General features: G+C 33.0%; 1 protein-coding gene across 1 annotated transcript in view; it reads left to right on the forward strand.

Annotated features, from left to right (window-relative positions):
* LOC114330624 (phosphoacetylglucosamine mutase) overlaps positions 1 to 18,354 on the forward strand; it is a 109,476-nt gene that overhangs the window by 8,566 nt on the left and 82,556 nt on the right. Inside the window, exon 3 of the mRNA XM_028280021.2 lies at positions 17,897 to 18,026. Within this exon, the coding sequence (XP_028135822.1) occupies positions 17,897 to 18,026 (130 nt within the window). The remainder of the gene's footprint in view (positions 1 to 17,896; positions 18,027 to 18,354) is intronic.

Consider the following 18,354-nt stretch of genomic DNA (forward strand, 5'->3'; position numbering starts at 1 on the left):
ACGATGGTTAGATGACTTCAAAGCAAAAGTGGGGAGAAACTGGTACCAAAGAGCACAAAACAGAGAAGAGTGGAAAACTCATGGGAGGCCTTTGTCCAGGAGTGGATGCAAACAGGCTAAAGAAGAAGTTATTGTTTTCTTTAGGGACATTCACTTAACAAGCTACATGTTTTTATGGATTTGGCTGTCTCTAGAGGTGTATATTCTCGGGCTGAATACCGATAACCTTTTTCCAAGCACACAAACAATCCACATTGCTTTACTATATTTTTTGTTTTTGTTCTGTTAGTGTATCTTTGGTTGCCTATATAGATGTCATATAGGTGAACAAGGATTAGGATTAAGTTAGGTTAGGTCTGATCCGGGGAACCGGTACCGGGACAAGCGATGTAAGATGATCAAACTAAATAAAGATATCTTAATCAAGAGTACTTAATAGTCATTATTAAAGAACCCAACTAAACATGGTGGCAGCGGTGTTGAGTGCAGCACGTATATTTTAAGTATAAAACTATATTACCCATTAACCACTAGCACATGCCAAGAGTAGCAAAGCAACGTTAAGGGGCAAAAAAATATTCTGCATTGTGGTCAATTGTGGTTGAAATCATACCCGACATAAAATAACACTGAAAATGTCTACTAATACTACTCCTGATGCAAATACTCAAGGTATAGTAAGTCCAGCACCATTGAATGTTAACCCTCCGGATAAATTCAATTTTTTGGCCCCAGCAATTTGGCCTGCATGGAGGAAGAGGCTGGAACGCTACATGTCGGTATCAGGGCAGCTCCAAAAGACAGAAAAACAAAAAATAGATATCCTAGTGTACCTTATGGGAGAAGAATCCGAAGATATTTTGATACAATTTCAAAAAATTCCAGATACTTACGAGGAAGTTCTAAATGTTTTTGACAAATATTTTATCCCTAGACGTAATATTATATATGAACGTTTCAAATTCAATTCTACAGTACAAAAACCAGGTGAAACCATTGACTTATTTATTACTAGCCTACATACCTTAGCAGAACATTGTAATTATGGGCAACTGAAGGAGGAATTGATCCGAGACCGTATCGTAGTAGGCATGCTGGACACAAAAACATCAGAAAGGTTACAGCTAAAAGAAACAGTTTTGATAGCAATTTCTGGCTTTTCTTCGTGTCTTATCAGATAAAACAATTGTTCCAGATATCGTTATCGAGTTTCCTTTTTTACTTCTTTATCGATGATTATTCTGCCGCGCCGTTTTCATTTTCTAATATTCTATACTCTTTCTCTTTCTTCTCTCAAAGAAACTGTTTATTAGATTTTTTTCTTTCTCATCTAATTTATACCGATCCAGATTAGCTCCATATAACAGTTCTAGTTCTACTTGCATCAGACTAATCAATACGTTTATTTAACATATTATTAAGTGTCAACACATTTTTTCTTTTGTCTTCGCTAATATTTATTTATTTCTGTTGTTTTTGTACATAGAAGAAATCAATATAGATGTAAGATTTTTAAAATTGATTGTTATTATTTCTTTTATATTGATCCTTTTTTTATTTTTAATATGACGGTGAAAATATTTTTTAACCTATCCTGAATTAATTTCAAAAGTGGTTATTTATTTAGGTACTCTTACTCCATATCTATTTAAATATCGTCCAATTGGTTTCCTTTAAATTTAGCTCACCACAAATGCAATAAGTAATGAACAATGAAAATTTTAAAGATAAAATAATGATTTCAATTAAAATCTTTAATAAACATAAGTGCGACAAAAGAGAAACACCATGGATGGTAGTTATTAGAAAAACTATTTGACAAAAGTAGACTATTTATGCTCCAATTCAAAATATAGTCAAATACAAAGCTTCAGAGATACATGAAAAAATACAAATAAAAAAGACAACTTTATGTTACTTAAAAACATTAAAAAGCCAACTCGGGTTTAATCGAGACAAAAAGTACCGGCCCTAAATATATCAAAATCTAATACGGCCAAGGGGACTGACAATATTTCAAGAAAAGTAGTTAAATTAATTTCAGAAGGTCACGTTGATGCGTTATAAATAGACGTTATAGTAGTATATATATCTGTATTATATTACCTACTAACTATAATACAATAACACGTTTTGTTGTACAAAGTAATTGATATGGCAACGCTGCTAGGATAAAGTTCTGTTTGACGCGATTCTAGCAGAAGGTACTGCTATCTATCGAGCATAAATATTACCGATGTTGTAGATGGAGTCACTTCATGGCGGCACAAATTCACAGCGGCAATTCAAGATATAATTCTTGTTTAACGAGATTTTTCATATGTTTAGAAAAAAATATTCAACATTTTATTGCAAATATTTTCCACTCTTACAGTTTTATATATGTTGTTATTAAAATTTTGTCCATTTCTTGCCGGTAGCTTTATTATAAGCCAAAACATATTATTTTTTCCTATTATGGCAAAACTGTAAGATCAAAAATTTTCAAAAAATTCATAAGTATTTCTTAGGATTATATCTTTATGCTGTAAGAAAATTAACAAAATTGTATGTTTGGTTTTCCCGCTTTATACTTGTAAAAAAAGAGTATTTTTGAGTTTTTTCGAAAACGAAAACATGAAGTTCGCTCAAAATTTGTCAAAATACTTCTAGTAATCACATACACCTTCTCAAATTTTTTCAAAATTTTTGAACTTCAAATTTTTTTTTGGGGGGGTTCAGATCAACCTTAATTTAAGCAAGCAGAATTTTACTCATTATAGGCCAGGTGTTAATTTGATTTTGCTTCATTAGTGAACTTACTATCTCCAATTCAACTTTAAAATGGTTAGCAAATGTTCCAGTTGTAATGATGATCTTCTTGACAAGTTTGTCGCATGTGATAGCTGCCATGTTACTGTGCACCAGTCTGAACACTGTACTGGTTTATGCGCCTCTGAACTACGCGCTGTTGTTATCCAAAAAAGAACCTTAATGTATTTTTGTGCTGATTGTCGTTTATCTTTTAAAAGTGTACCCAAACTTATTAGGGAAATTGACAGTTTTAAAAATGAACTTAGTGCTTTGAAACAGGACATGTTAAAACTTAAGGCTGAAAAAGGTGCTAATTCATTTTCTGTTGATGATGTGGTAAACGAGCTTCATGAACGGGAAAAAAGATCTAAAAACATCCTCATTTTTAATCTTCCTGAATTAAGTAACACTTCTGAAGATGCTTCTCAAGTAAAATCTATTTTATCAAAGGCTCATGCCTCCATCAACACAAATGAAGTCAAAATCTTACGCTTTGGAAATGTGAACAAGAATGGACATCGTCCCATTAAAGTAATTTTTTCTTCAGCAAGTGATGCTCTTCATGTTATTAAAAACAAACAAACAGTTAGTCGTGAAAAAAAGATATATTTTATTTTAGATCAAACCCCTAACCAAAGAAAGCTTTTAGATAGTCTTAGGTCCAAGCTTTCAGAGAGACAAAATGCTGGAGAGGTTAATCTCACGATTAAGTATTTCAGTAACATACCTAAAATCATTCAAAAAAACCTTTAAACTCTACTGACTTGGGCAAGTTTACAGTCTATTACCAAAATGTCCGGGGTCTCAGAACAAAACTTACTGAATTAAGCCTCAATGTTTTTAATTGTACCTATGATATTATCATTCTAACAGAAACTTGGCTCAATAGTGACATTGCTGATGCTGAAATTGGTCTTGTCAATTACAATATCTATAGACAGGATCGTACACCTGCCTCTAGTTCATCTCTTAGAGGGGGTGGAGTATTAATAGCTATTTTAAAGAAATATTCATCATTACGAATCCAATCTGATCCTTCTATTGAACAGCTGTTTGTACGGTTCCACGGCAAACTTATTCTGGGAGCTCTATACATTCCACCTCAATCTCCAGCCTACACCTATCAAGTTCATGCTGACCAACTGATGCTTCTAAGTGAACAGTTTTCATCCCTGAAATTTCACTTATTTGGTGACTATAATCTCCCCTCAGCTAGGTGGAGAGTTGAAGATTACTGCTCTTCTGCAACCTCACAAACTTCATCACCTCTAGCTGTAGTTGATGCCATTGAGGTTGTTTCAAATATGTGTGCTTATCATAATCTTTTTCAATGTAATTTTATATTTAATAGCAGGGGTGTTATTCTGGATCTTATCCTGGCCCCAGAAGAGCTTGTCATTTCTGAAGCTGACGATGCTCTGGTTTCACCTGACTCTCATCATCCTCCTCTGTTAACATCATTGCAGCTTAATGTTTTTGATAGGTCAATTTCTGGTAACGAATATTATTATGATTTCCGTAATGCAAACTTTCCAGCAATTCACCAATGTCTAGAATATATAGAATGGGATAACCTGTTTCGTGGTAGAGATCTTTCCGACATGATCGCTATGTTTTATGACATTATTTACTCTCTCATTGAACATTTCACTCCAGTTAAATAATTTAGTACTAAGAAATTTCCTTGTTGGTATTCTTCTGAGCTTAAGCAATTGTTAAAGGAAAAAATAAAAGCTCATAAAATTTATAAAACCTTAAAGACTCCTGAAAGCTATGCTGATTTTTGTCATCTGAGAACAAATTGTAAAAATCTATCTAAATGCTGTTATGACAATTACATACGTTTCACCGAATTTTCTATACAAAATAACGCAAGGCATTTTTGGAAATTTGTAGGTAGCAAGCGTGAAAACAATTGTATACCTGACTCAATGACCCTGAATGACTCTGTAGCTTCATGTGGCAATGATATTGCCAACTTATTTGCAGATCACTTTTCATCAGTTTATAGTGATATTACTTTAAATTGCAATGTTGACCATATTCAGTCTCAACTCAATATCTCATCATATCGTATCCAGATTTCCAAAATTTACGAAAAGCTTTCATCATTAAGTGTCAACAAGGGTCCTGGGCCTGATGGTATACCACCTAATTTTCTTAAGGAATTCAGTTTTGTACTATCGCGACCTTTGTTTCATATATTTAATAAATCTTTGGATCTAGGTCAGTTTCCAAACTTTTGGAAACTTTCTTATGTCACACCAATATATAAATCTGGTAATAAATCTAATATTAGTAATTACCGCCCTATATCTATTCTTAGTGTTATACCAAAGGTTTTTGAGAGTATTATAACTGATTTCCTCACCTTCGATAGCTCCGGGATCCTAAACTCTCAGCAATTTGGTTTTACTACAGGTAAGTCTGCTGAACTGAGTTTGTTGACCTATGTTGATTTTCTGTCTGAAGCCTTGGAGGAGGGACTTCAAGTTGATTCAATTTATACTGACTTTTCCAAGGCCTTTGACAGAGTAAATCATGAACTCCTGATTCAAAAGCTTAGCTCCTATGGCATAAGTGGACCTTTGTTGCAGTGGTTACAGAGTTATTTAACCGAAAGATTTCAACAAGTTTGAGTAAACCACTTTTACTCACAAACCTTTCCAGTTAAGTCAGGTGTACCACAGGGGTCCCATTTGGGTCCATTACTCTTTAATATATTTATTAATGATATTACCAACTGTTTTCACGATTGTAATGCCTTGCTATTTGCTGATGACTTGAAGTGCTTTAAAGTTATAAAAAATCATTATGATGCTGCCATATTGCAATCAGAACTGAATAACCTCTCTGCATGGTGTTCACTTAACGGTATGAACCTTAATTCAATCAAATGTCATGTAATTAACTTTAACCGTACTCACCACCCAATATTATCAAACTATTACATTGATGGCCAATTCCTCAACATTGTTAATAAAATCAAGGACTTGGGGATTACACTGGAAAACTCTCTTTGTTTCAATACTCACATCATCAATGTCATTCAAACATCTATGAAAATGCTGGGTTTTGTAAAAAGAACAACTCGTGATTTTACAAACATATCCAGTATTAGAGTTCTTTACTTCTCTTTGGTCAGGTCTCACCTCGAGTATTGTTCTTCAGTGTGGTCCCCACACTACTTGGTCTACATTAGGAAACTTGAACAAGTCCAAAATAGTTTCTTCCGTTACATTGCTTTTAAGCTTCATACCTATCAAGATTACGCTGTATGGCAGCATCAACTGCAGGTCCCTTCTCTTGCAAGCAGGAGAAAACAAAGGGACCTTTTGCTATTATTCAAGATCTTAAATGGTATATGCAGTTGTTCTCAACTACTTAATAAGATCGCACTGTTTGTACCACCTCACACTACTAGACAAGTGCGAACATTTTATGTACCATTCCACAGGTTTAATTATTCACTTTTTTCGTTCGTACCCAGAGTCTTGAATTTAGCAAACTCCCTTTACAATTTACAACTGTTGGACAACTCCATCAGTCGTTTTAAAAGAAATTTACATGGGATCAATATTTGAGTGAAGCGTCTGTAATTTGTTAACTTGGTTTTATGATATTATTTCATAGTACATATTTACTTCTAATATTATATTTATATTTCTGTGTGTCTGTTTTTTGTATTATATTATGTTATTGTTTTTTTTCTGTACACTATGTATTTTTGTAGAATTGGGCTTGCCCGTAAAATAAAATAAAATAAATTATCGGAATGTCATGTTTGTTCCATACTAGAGGTCCAGTCACTGGACTAATCTCTCTAACGTCAATTTTTTTTTACTTCAAACCCCAAAGACGCTTATTGTTAGAATGTTTATAACCAGCAGATTGCTGAATAAACGTTAAAAAAAATAAAAAATAAGCCTACTAATGTCTAAATGTGAAACCTAAAGGTTTCATCATTTATTGCATTTTAAGCTTTCTACTGATATTTGGTATGGATCTACTGCTTTGCCATTTTTGCTGTTTTTAATGCCATTTTAAATCACTTCTTTGAACATCTTTAAAACCACACCATCATCTACTTCTACTTCCATTTGTCCTGTTTTAGCGCCGGGCTCCACTTGCGATTTTGTAGTCGCGCAATTGTTTTGTCGCGAAGATTGAACACATTGTTTCAAATACAAGTCAATCCACGATTATTTAATCGCAAATGGATTGACTTGTATTTGAAACAATGTGTTCAATTTTCGCGACAAAACAATCGCGCGACTACAAATCGCAAGTGGAGTCCGGCGCTTATTGTCTTTGAACAACTCATTGATGTACTCTGTTCATCTCTTTAATTTTTTTGCTAGTATTCAACACTAGTTTTCCATTTGTATCCTTCAGTATTCTCGGTTTTGTTTTTCTATTGTTTTGAGTTAATTCTTTAATTGTTTATGTTAAAATTATCATTATCATATCTATTCTGGCATTCTTCTATTTCTGCGCCTTTTTCTTTTAATCATTCTTCTTTCGCTTGCTTAATTTTGTACTTTATTTGTTTATCCTTTTTTTGGTACATCTGATTATTTTTATTTTATGTTGACATCTTTCCCCCATTAAATCTAAAATTTCCTCTACCATGGATTGTTTCTTTTTGTATCTAGTGATGTCAGAATTTCTTTTTGACTTTTGATCTAAACTTACCTGCATAGAAATCGGCCCACTTAAAAATTTGGTTATATTTTTGATGTCTCATATTTCCTAAAACTGTTGGCCGATTTAAGTGATATTTGGACATGTTATAGCCTGATTCTTTAACAATACCACTGTAATAATATTGTTGCTAAACAGGTAAATTTTTATTGTATACCGGGTGTACCAATCAAACTGTGTTTTTTTCTCAAAGTTCGCATCACCCTGTTGGATATTCTAGCATTTATAAAATACTGAAATTAAAACCCAACTGTAGCCTCAGGTTTTCCTAACATTTAGTATAGTATAGTTGATCCAAAAGATGGCATAACCCAGCCATCCAAAGTGAAAGTTATCCTTCAACACCAAATTGTTCTATATGGTCCACACAATGTCCAGAAAAAAGTCACACCATTTTGGCGTCGGGTTTGGAGGGGAGAGGGGGGAGAAATCGTTAAATTCGTAGTTATTTACGTTTATCGTCAATATTTCTAAAACTATGCGGTTTAGCATGAACAACTCTATACAAAATTGTTCTACATTAAATTTGAAATAAAAAAGGCCCTATGCATAATCTTTCTAAAATGCATGGTTTTAAAGTTACGGAGGTAGTATAGTATAACTGGTCCAAAAAAAGGCCTAACCCAAACATCCAAAATAAAAGTTTTCTACCAACACCAAATTGTTCTGTAGGGTCCACATATTGTTCAGTAGAAAGTTACATCATTTTGAGCGTCCGGTTTGGGGGGCAGATGGGGGAGAAGTCGGTAAATTAGTAGTTTTTTTACGTTTTTCGTCAATATATCTAAAACTATGCTTTAGCGTAAACAATGCTATATACAAAAATGTTTTACATGAACTTTAAAACAAAAAATCTTCTATACAAAATTGTTATAACATCAACGGTTCCAGAGTTACGGAGGGTGAAAAGTCGAGGTTTTCGATACTTTTTATATTTTTTGGGCAATGTATGGTAAACTATACCAAAAACCCAGACATCCAAAGTGAAAGTTATCCTCCAACACCAAATTATTCTATATGGTCCACATAATCTTCAGAAAAAAGTCACACCATTTTGAGCGTCGGGTTTGGAGGGGAGAGGGGGGAGATATCGGTAAATATAAAAGTATCGAAAACCTCCACTTTTCACCCTCCGTAAATCTGGAACCGTTAATTTTATGACAATTATGTATAGAACCTTTTTTGTGTTAAATTGTATGTGGAACATTTTTCTATAGAACACTCTTTACGCTAAAGCATAGTTTTAGAAATATTGACTAGGAAATGTAAAGAAACTACTAATTTACCGATTTCTCCCCCATCTCCCCCCCCAAACCGGACGCTCAAAATGGTGTAACTTTTTACTAAACAATATGTGGACCATATAGAACAATTTAGTGTTGAAGGAAAACTTTTACTTTGGATGTCTGGGTTAGGCCCTTTTTTGGACCAATTATACTATACTACCTCCATAACTTTGGAACCGTGCATTTTAGAAGGGTTGTGCATAGGCCTTTTTTATTTCAAATTTAATGTAGAACAATTTTGTATAGAAGGTTGTACATGCTAAACCGCATAGTTTTAGAAATATTGACGAAAAACGTAAAAAACTACGAATTTACAGATTTCTCCCCTCTCCCCCCCTAACCCGACGCACCAAATGGTATGACTTTTTCCTGAACATTATATGGACCATATAGAACAATTTGGTGTTGGAGGATAACTTTCACTTTGGATGTCTGGGTTTGGGTCTAACTATACCATACTAATAGGGAACTTGCACTAAAAATTTTTTTTGCATAAAATTGTTAATTTATGTTTTAAAATGTTATATTCAAAATATTACGTCTTAACAATGAATAGTGTACGTACAACATCTAATCAAAGTTCCGCTCCTAAAATTTCCGTTTTAAACAACTTCAAAAGCGAGACCTGTGGTCTGACGTCACAGGCCACTCGTATCGTTTGTCCGTTCGCGGTGGGCCATTGCATTTAATGCAGTTTGCCCATAGATAAATAATATAGTTGAAATATCTTGTTTTACTCTGTGGCAAAAATGATTTTTTCTGTGACAGGCAAAATATTAACATTTTATCTTTGTTGACATATGTATCAAAAAGTTCTTTTTTATGAAAGTTCTTTCTTTGTTCGTTTCTTGTGTTGAAGAACAAAGAAGAAACAAGTAACTTAAAAATAAACAAAACTTTTAGTAATAAAAGTAAGAGTAACTAAAAAGTATTGGTGCTACTATAGTATGCGGTCTACAGTCGGGTTTCTACTATAGCTTGCGGTCTACCGAGGGATGCGGTGTAAGTATAAGCTGAGATGATAAAGATATTAACTTGTAAAATTACAATAATGATTCTTCTTATTTATGCGTATTATTAACTTTGTAAAGAAGGATTTTGTTGCTGCTAATCACCATAATCTTTTCTCAGAAGGCTTTGAACACAATAATGAAAGGCTCCAGTAGGTACTAATAAACATTACAATAAAATATAATCTTTATTATAATGCAAATTACACCGTAATCTTTTCCAGGATATACGAAATCCTTCGATTAGAGGTAGGTAGATCAAACCCACGGGGTAAACCGTATAAGTACTATAATGTAATGGTACCAAACTATTGTTATAAACGGTTTAAACATGCTTATTAATAACTCTTACTTATTTGCCTTAACACCTCGCATTTCTCCAATAGAATAGCTTTTACTACTTTTTATAAAAGTTGCCACGATGAAGACATCAACGGTAGGTAAGTTAGTCAGATTGACCTTTTGAAAAACCCTCGTCCGTCATATTATGCGTTTTAAACTCTTTACAAGGTAGCACTCAACTTTATCAATTTCAGTTTAAAACTAAGCTGATTGGGGAACTACTTATTACAATATATAAGACCGATGCCACATTATGCGTTTTGACCGGATGCGGTGAAAACGCATCCGTTTCCAACGCAACCGGACCGACCTGTCACACTATGCGTTTAGTCTGGTGCAGTTTGTAAGCGCGTACCGATGACTCAAAATGCATCCGTTTCCAACGCGACCGGATCAATCTGTCACACTATGCGTTTTCACCGGATGCGGCGGAAACGCATCCGGTCAAAACGCATAATGTGGCATCGGCCTAAGATGAACATAAATAATACCTAGGAATTTTTCATTAAAGACGATTAAAATGTAATATACCCGTGATACCTACCTTAATCGCGTTGTTTCCGCCGGTTCACCGTGGCCGGTGACGTCGAACCAATAGAAGGACGTTCAAGAGCCTCCTAAGATATTTGAATTTTACAGCATTTTCAAAACGTCGTAATTAGCGTACGGGTTAAAAATATTTGTTTTTTTCGCATGCAAGCGTTTTAAGATCATGTTACCTTATGTTTTTTAATATCATTTTAATATTTAAAAATTTTTGCAAGTTCCCTATTCTGTTTTTTGATTCATTCGTTTATGTTGGATAATAAAAAAGTTTGGTACTTTCACAACTAGACATGTTCTTCATCAATACACGGTGTTTTTAAATAAGTGCGACAAACTTTAAGGGGTAATTCTGCATGAATAAATAGTGACAGTTGGCTTTATAAACGTATGTCCGCAAATGTTTCGTTTATGAGATACGGGATGTTGAATTTTTTCTTACAAACTGACGATTTATTTATTGTTTTAAAACCGGTTGAGATATGCAAATGTAATTTGATAGGTTTTAAGAGATAGTTATTACGGATTTTTTGACATAAAATTAAGAATTTTATATTCACCATTAGCGTGCATACGGGTAATATGATCGGTCATATTACACGTATGTGCGCTATTGGCGAATATTAAATTCTTAATTGTATGTCAAAAATGTGCAATAACTACGTCTTAAAACCCACCAAATTTCATTGGCATATCTCAACCGGTTTTAAAGCAATAAAATAAATCGTCAGTTTGTAAAAAAATTCAACATCCCGTTTTTGCGGACATACGTTTATAAAGCCAACTGTCATTATTTTTTCATGCAGAATTACCCCTTAAAGTTTGCCGCACTTACTTAGAAACACCGTGTATTGATGAAGAACATGTCTAGTTATTAAAGTACCTAGCTTTTTTATTATCCAACATAAACGAATGAATCACAAAACAGAATGTTAAGAAAACCTAAGGCTATAGTTGGGTTTTAATTTCAGTATTTTATAAATGCTAGAATATTCCACAGGGTGGTGCAAACTTAAAAAAAAACACACAGTTTGATTGGTACATCCGGTATATAATGAAAAACCTGTTTAGCAACAATATTATTACAGTGGTATTGTTAAAGAATCAGGCTATAACATGTTCGAAAAATCACTTAAATCTGCTAACAGGTTTAGGAAATATGAGACATCAAAAATTACCAAATTTTTAAGTGGGCCGATTTCTATGCACGTAAGTTTATTTCTATCTTTATTAATAATCAGTTTGTATCTGTGTGAGTATTTTTCAGAATTTGTTCTTTAACATTCATTAATTGATTATTGATTTCATCTGTCATGTGTTGTCTTGTGAGTAGATTCCTTAATTTATTTGTATCTATTTGTGTATTTATTGTTCTTTATTATTTTCATTTTAAGACTAATTTTGGTCACTACTGGATCTGATCCTATGTTGTTCCTGTGTAGGTCTGATCCTATGTGGATCAGAAGAGTTACCTATGCTTGTAACCCTTCGATTCTCTCTATTCATAGTATATGCAGTGTTGTTATGGGCTCTTTTTTTTATTTAATTGATAGTTTTAACAGTAAAAAAAATATTGAATTAAAAATAAAAATTCAAATCTACCAAAAAACTGAATATTTTGTAAAAATAAAATAAAAATTCCATTTTTATTCAGTTGCAATGCGAAGGCAAAACAATCTTATTTTTCACTTAGGATACGGAGCGCAGTCCAGCACTCTGAATCGACGATCTTCGACTCTTATTGGAGTCTCATCGGAGAGACGTAGGCCTGCTACTCCATACTCGAAGTGACCAACCATGAAAGCTTATCTCCACATTGCAACCGACGTGTATGGATTAGGTGACTAGCGTCATCTGGCAATTGAAAGATGAAGTAGTTTTCAGTCCTAATAGCAATATTATTAATATTTAAAAATATTAAAATATCACTAAAAGATTTTTAAATTGAAAACTTATTGGTCCATTTTATTTATTTATTTACGGGTTTCCCCAATTTAAAAAAAATATACATATATAAACAATAAGTAGAAGTAAAATTAGTATTAGTAAAGTCCAGTAAAACAGTAAAAAACTAAAAATAAAATTAAATGAATTAAATGAAAGTGTGACAGCATAAAACTGTAGTAAGTACATTACAATAAAACTAAATTTAACATACACACTATCCACGTTATGCAGTGACAATACATAATAATATAATATAAACTGACATTAATCAACTAACTACAGACAATAAAAAATTTGGCGAATGGATTTAGTGTCCGCAGTCATATAAACCCAAACAAACAACAACAATAAAAAATTAACACATTACATAATACAAAAGCATTATCCATGGCAAAAATTAACAAATCCACTGAAAATATAATATTAAATATTAAACATAAGTGCTGACCGGAAAAATTGATTTTAGTCGGTTTTTAAATACTCGACTGGAAGAAGAGAATAAATCGATGTCCAAATCATTCAGGCGACTTAAAGTTCTATCTATTGGTGAGTTAAGACCATAGTTTGTTGAATGATGAGGTACATGGAACAAGTTATTATTTCTCAGATTATGGTTTGGAATATTAAAGTTTATTAATTTTAATAAATCAGGACAATTTATTTCACTATTTAATAGTTTATAAATAAAAGCTAGATCATTTATAATTCTACGGTCTTTTAAGGAGTGCAAATTGAGATCACTACGGATGATGGTATAGTTGTGGTTTAGTTCAGTAACATTATATCCCAATCTGTATGCTGCAAATCTTAAAAACTTATTTTGAACTCTCTCGAGACAAACAACATGAACATTATAAAATGGAGACCAGACAATAGAGAAGAATTCTAATATAGATATAACCAATGATGAGTAAACAGCCTTTATTGTATTAAGGGAAAGATCAGCACAACTGCGAAGTATATAACCCAGTACTTTTGAAGCCTTTGCTGTCACATAGTTAATGTGATCCACAAACGTTAAGTTTTCATCGAATATTACTCCTAAATCCTTTACTGTTTTAACATAAGAGAGCGCTTTACTGTCGATGACATATGATGATTGATATTTTTTTGCAACTTTGTGGAAGCTAATGAAATGACATTTATTAATGTTTAAAAAGAGTCTGTTTTTGTTACACCACTCAACTAAATTATTGAGATCATTTTGAAGGAGACTACAATCTTCATGATCTTTGATAGATCTGTAAATCTTCAAATCATCAGCAAATAGCAAGTACTTAGAGTGATTAAAACATTCACCTATGTCGTTAATAAATAGATTGAACAGAAGGGGCGAGCAATGAGCACCTTGTGGAACTCCAGATTTTATTTGTATTGCATCTGACATAAATGAACCCAGTTTGACTTTTTGTGTGCGACCTATTAAATAGCTATCAAACCACTTTAAAAGCTGATCGCTGAAACCATATGCCTTAAGTTTATGTAGCAGTAAGTAGTGGTCAATCCTATCAAAGGCTTTTGAAAAGTCTGTGTATACACAATCTACCTGACATTTTCTTTCCAGATCTCTGATAATAGATGTTTCATAAGATAATAAGTTTGTAGTTGTGGATTTCTTGTGCATAAAGCCATGTTGATAATTATTTATTAATTGTTGACAAGTAAAATTAATATGGTTATAAATCAACTTATCAAGTAGTTTAGGAATGGTCGATTGTTTAGATATACCTCTGTAATTTTCTATATTTTCTCTTTCGCCAGATTTAAAAATTGGAATTAAATGGCTAGTTTTCCATTTATCAGGAAGAATGCCTAATTTCAATGATAAGTTATATAGAACAAACAATGGTTCAGTTAGACTGTAAGCACAGTTTTTCAAGAAAAAATCGGGAAGACCATCCGGTCCAGCTGTTACATTATTAGAAAGTTTTGACAAACCGTCAAAAATAACTTCCGCTGTCAAATAATCACACTTTATAGATGAAAAATTATTAAATGTGTCATGATAACTTACATCCAGGGAAGAAACATAAACTTCAGAGAAGTAAACAGCAAAAAGTTCACTTATCTGATCACCATTCACAGCTTTTTTATCAGCTAGATACATATTATTAGGAACATCATATAGATTATTTTTTCGGCTAAAAAATCTCCAAAATGACCAGGGATCGGTATTAAAATTATTTTCAAGGTCTTTTTTGTAATTCACAAAACATTCTTTAGATAAAATATTACATTGACTACGTAACTTTGAAAATTCTATGTAATAACAGCGATTGCCAGTATTCTTGTAATTTTTGTGAGCTATTTTCCTTTGGATGATTAAATTTCTCAACTTAGCATTGAACCGATTTGGGAAAGTTGATAGCTTACTTTTCTTTTTGGGCACAAAAAGATTTAATGCCATACTCAGAATATGATAGAAATTGTGTACTGCAGTATTTATGTCATTTAAATTTAAATACTTGTGCCAATTGATAGGTCCCAAATAATTCTGTAAGCTAATATAATCAGCGTTTCTGAAATCATAGTAAAATTCTTGGCACAGTAAATTATTTGTAATGCCCGATATAGGTAAATCAAAGGAGTATGGTTTGTGATGGCTAGATTCAGAAAAAATAGGATCTATTGCAGATGAAACTAGAATACTATCCACATTCGAAAATAGTAGATCTAAAAACTTATTATTAGAGTTAGGAATAGTAATATGCTGTTTAAAATCAAGAAAAGCATAACATTGTGCTACACTAGAAATGTTTTCATTCATCTGAGATGGTGATATATTATTTAAATCGGAAGTTATATTAGGCAAGTTAAAATCACCAAAAATATAAAAGTTGCATTTATTATACTGAATTCTCAAATCTTCAATCGTTTCAACATGTGATAGATAGCAATTATTTGGACTGTTAGGAGGAATATACACGCCACCAATGATAAAATTAAAATTTGAAACAGAACAAGATATAAATAACTGCTCCACTGAATTGTTTATGACGCTCATTCTAAAAGCTTTTATTTTTCTATGAATAAGTATCAAAATCCCTCCACCTCTACTTTTAGTACTTGAAAGATTAGATCTATCACATCTGAATATCTGATAATTAACCAAATAAAGTTCCTTATCTAGGAAATCATCGTTCAACCAACTTTCAATAATGACAAATATATCAAAGCAAGAACAATTAACTGCTGCAGAGAAATCAGATAATTTTGTCCTTAAACCTCCTACATTATGACAGTAGATTTTCAGTGTATTGGAAACTTGTGGAATGATCATTTCGAGTTTTTTTGCTGATTATATTTGGTTATTTTAGGCTCACCATTAATATACCTTATAACTAGATCTTTCTCACCTTTAGATTTCCTTTCTGCCAATTCAGTTTTTAACTTATTTAAGATGTTTTGTTGAAGACGCGTGAGGTCAGCACTTATGAAAATATGTCTATCACGGCTTACATTATATTTATTTTTTAACACATCAAATACATCCTGGGGTCTTGAGAGCTCCACCTTTACAGAACGATGTCCATTTTTATTTTTCTTGCCAAATCTGGTTATCTTAACAATACTTATTTCATCACTGGAGGCTTCACTTATGATTGAACGCACAGTTGCAGTGTCATTTGGGGATTCTGGCAAATTAAAGATCATAATGTTCCTAGCTCTAGCATTACGCTCTTGAATTTCATTAATTATAGATTCATCATTCGAAATTGACGGTGTAGTAGTTAATTGTGGTATAGAAGTGTTTTTGGCTTCAATACTTTCCTGAAGATGTTTCACCTCTAGGCGTAATTCGCTGACGATTTTGTATAATTTAGGTACAGCTGCCATGCCCTCCAAACATTGCTGACAGAAATACTTCAGTTGACGACTGTTCTTTAGGTCCATGACTCTCAGTTCCGAAGCCGAGAGTTCCGTGCATTTTCGATGTAAACTCCTTTCACAGCTATCACAACTCAGTGCATCCTTGGAGTCACTGATGTCTTTGTCACATTCTAAACAATGCATTGCCATAATTAAATGTATGAAATAATTGTATTGCAAAGAACGTCGGTCGTAACAGTAGCCACTTCCAAAAGATAAAATTAAAAGTAATAAATAAGTACTTAAAGGTTAATCATATTTACTGAATTTTTCTTGATCATTAACCAGTTTGTTTATAAGAACCACTTTTTGTAACTGTTATGGTTTGGGAAATAGTAATATCACTTATTTCAATTATTTCACTTATGATGTAAACCTATTGAAAACAAATTGCATTATATTGCAGGTCTCAATCCCAGCAATATTTTGATATCAAAAACACTAATTAAAACGAAAAATTTCCACACAAAAACTTAGTTTTAACAAGAACACATTTATACAAACTACTTATTGTTGCTGTCGCTGTCACTTCTGGTAACACTTTAACATTTTCTTGGTAACATTTTCGTGGTAACACCTCCAAGGCTTCTAAAATTTGCAAGCCAGATGGATGCTGAAGCGAAGAAGACAAGAGGGAATTCAAAATTCCCTCTTGTCTTTTTGGATTCCCTCTTGTCTTCTTCGCTTCAGCGTCCATCTGGCTTGCAAATTTTAGAAGCCTTGGAGGTGTTACCAAGAAAATGGACCAATAAGTTTTCAATTTAAAAATCTTTTAGTAATATTTTAATGTTTTTAAATATTATTAATATTGCTATTAGGATTGAAAACTACTTCATCTTTCAATTGCCAGATGACTCTAGTCACCTAGTCCATTCACGTCAGTGGGGGATAAACTCTCGGTGTTGGTCTCTTAGAGTATGGAGCAGCAGGCCTACGTTCTCTCCGATGAGACTACAACAAGAGTCGAAAATCGTCGATTCAGAGTGCTGGCACTGCGCTCCGTATTCTAAGTGAAAAATAAGATTGTTTTGTCTTCGCATTGCAACTGAATAAAAATGGAATTTTTATTTTATTTTTATATTGGTCGTTACTTCTTTGAGTAACTAGGTCCATTTTCTGTTGGAATTTACCAGCCGAACAGACGGGGTCGTGAATTGTAAGTTTTTTGAATTCCCTCTTGTCTTCTTCACTTCAGCATCCATCTGGCTTGCAAATTTTAGAAGCCTTGTAGGTGTTACTAAGAAAATGGACCAATAAGTTTTCAATTTAAAAATCTTTTGTGATGCATGACTTACTGTCAGCACTTCTCTAATTTGTCAAGCCTTGGTTAAAATGATAAGAAGTTATGATAAAAAATTTTATGGTTATGTGATGAAGCTAAAATATATTTATTTGTTTTAGCTGTAGTAGGTGTAATGATCACTGCTTCTCACAACCCCGAGGCAGATAATGGAGTGAAAATAATTGACCCTCATGGTGAAATGCTTGAAGAAACGTGGGAGACTTGGGCTACGAAGTTCGCGAATGTTGTGTAAGTGTTTACTATACTTAACTTAATATTGCTTATGTGCCAGTATATTTATTCAAATATCTGGTTTTTAATGTAATTACCTACCTATTAATTTTAAAATATGACCTGTTTCTGTTCTGGAATTGGGCTGGTTCCTATTCTTAGATTACATTCTCTATTTAGTGCTGATATTTCATTACTTATCCTCTTTTCTAAACTGTACGGACCTGTAATATCGTCGGTGATGTGACAATTCGCGGTGTGCAAGTACTTGTAGGAGATACGAGAAACGATCGCGCGCGAATAGCGGAGAAATCTTGCAAATTTCTTAAATAATTCATATTGTTAA

Source organism: Diabrotica virgifera, chromosome 3 (assembly GCF_917563875.1).
Source record: "Diabrotica virgifera virgifera chromosome 3, PGI_DIABVI_V3a".
Lineage (NCBI taxonomy): Eukaryota > Metazoa > Arthropoda > Insecta > Coleoptera > Chrysomelidae > Diabrotica > Diabrotica virgifera.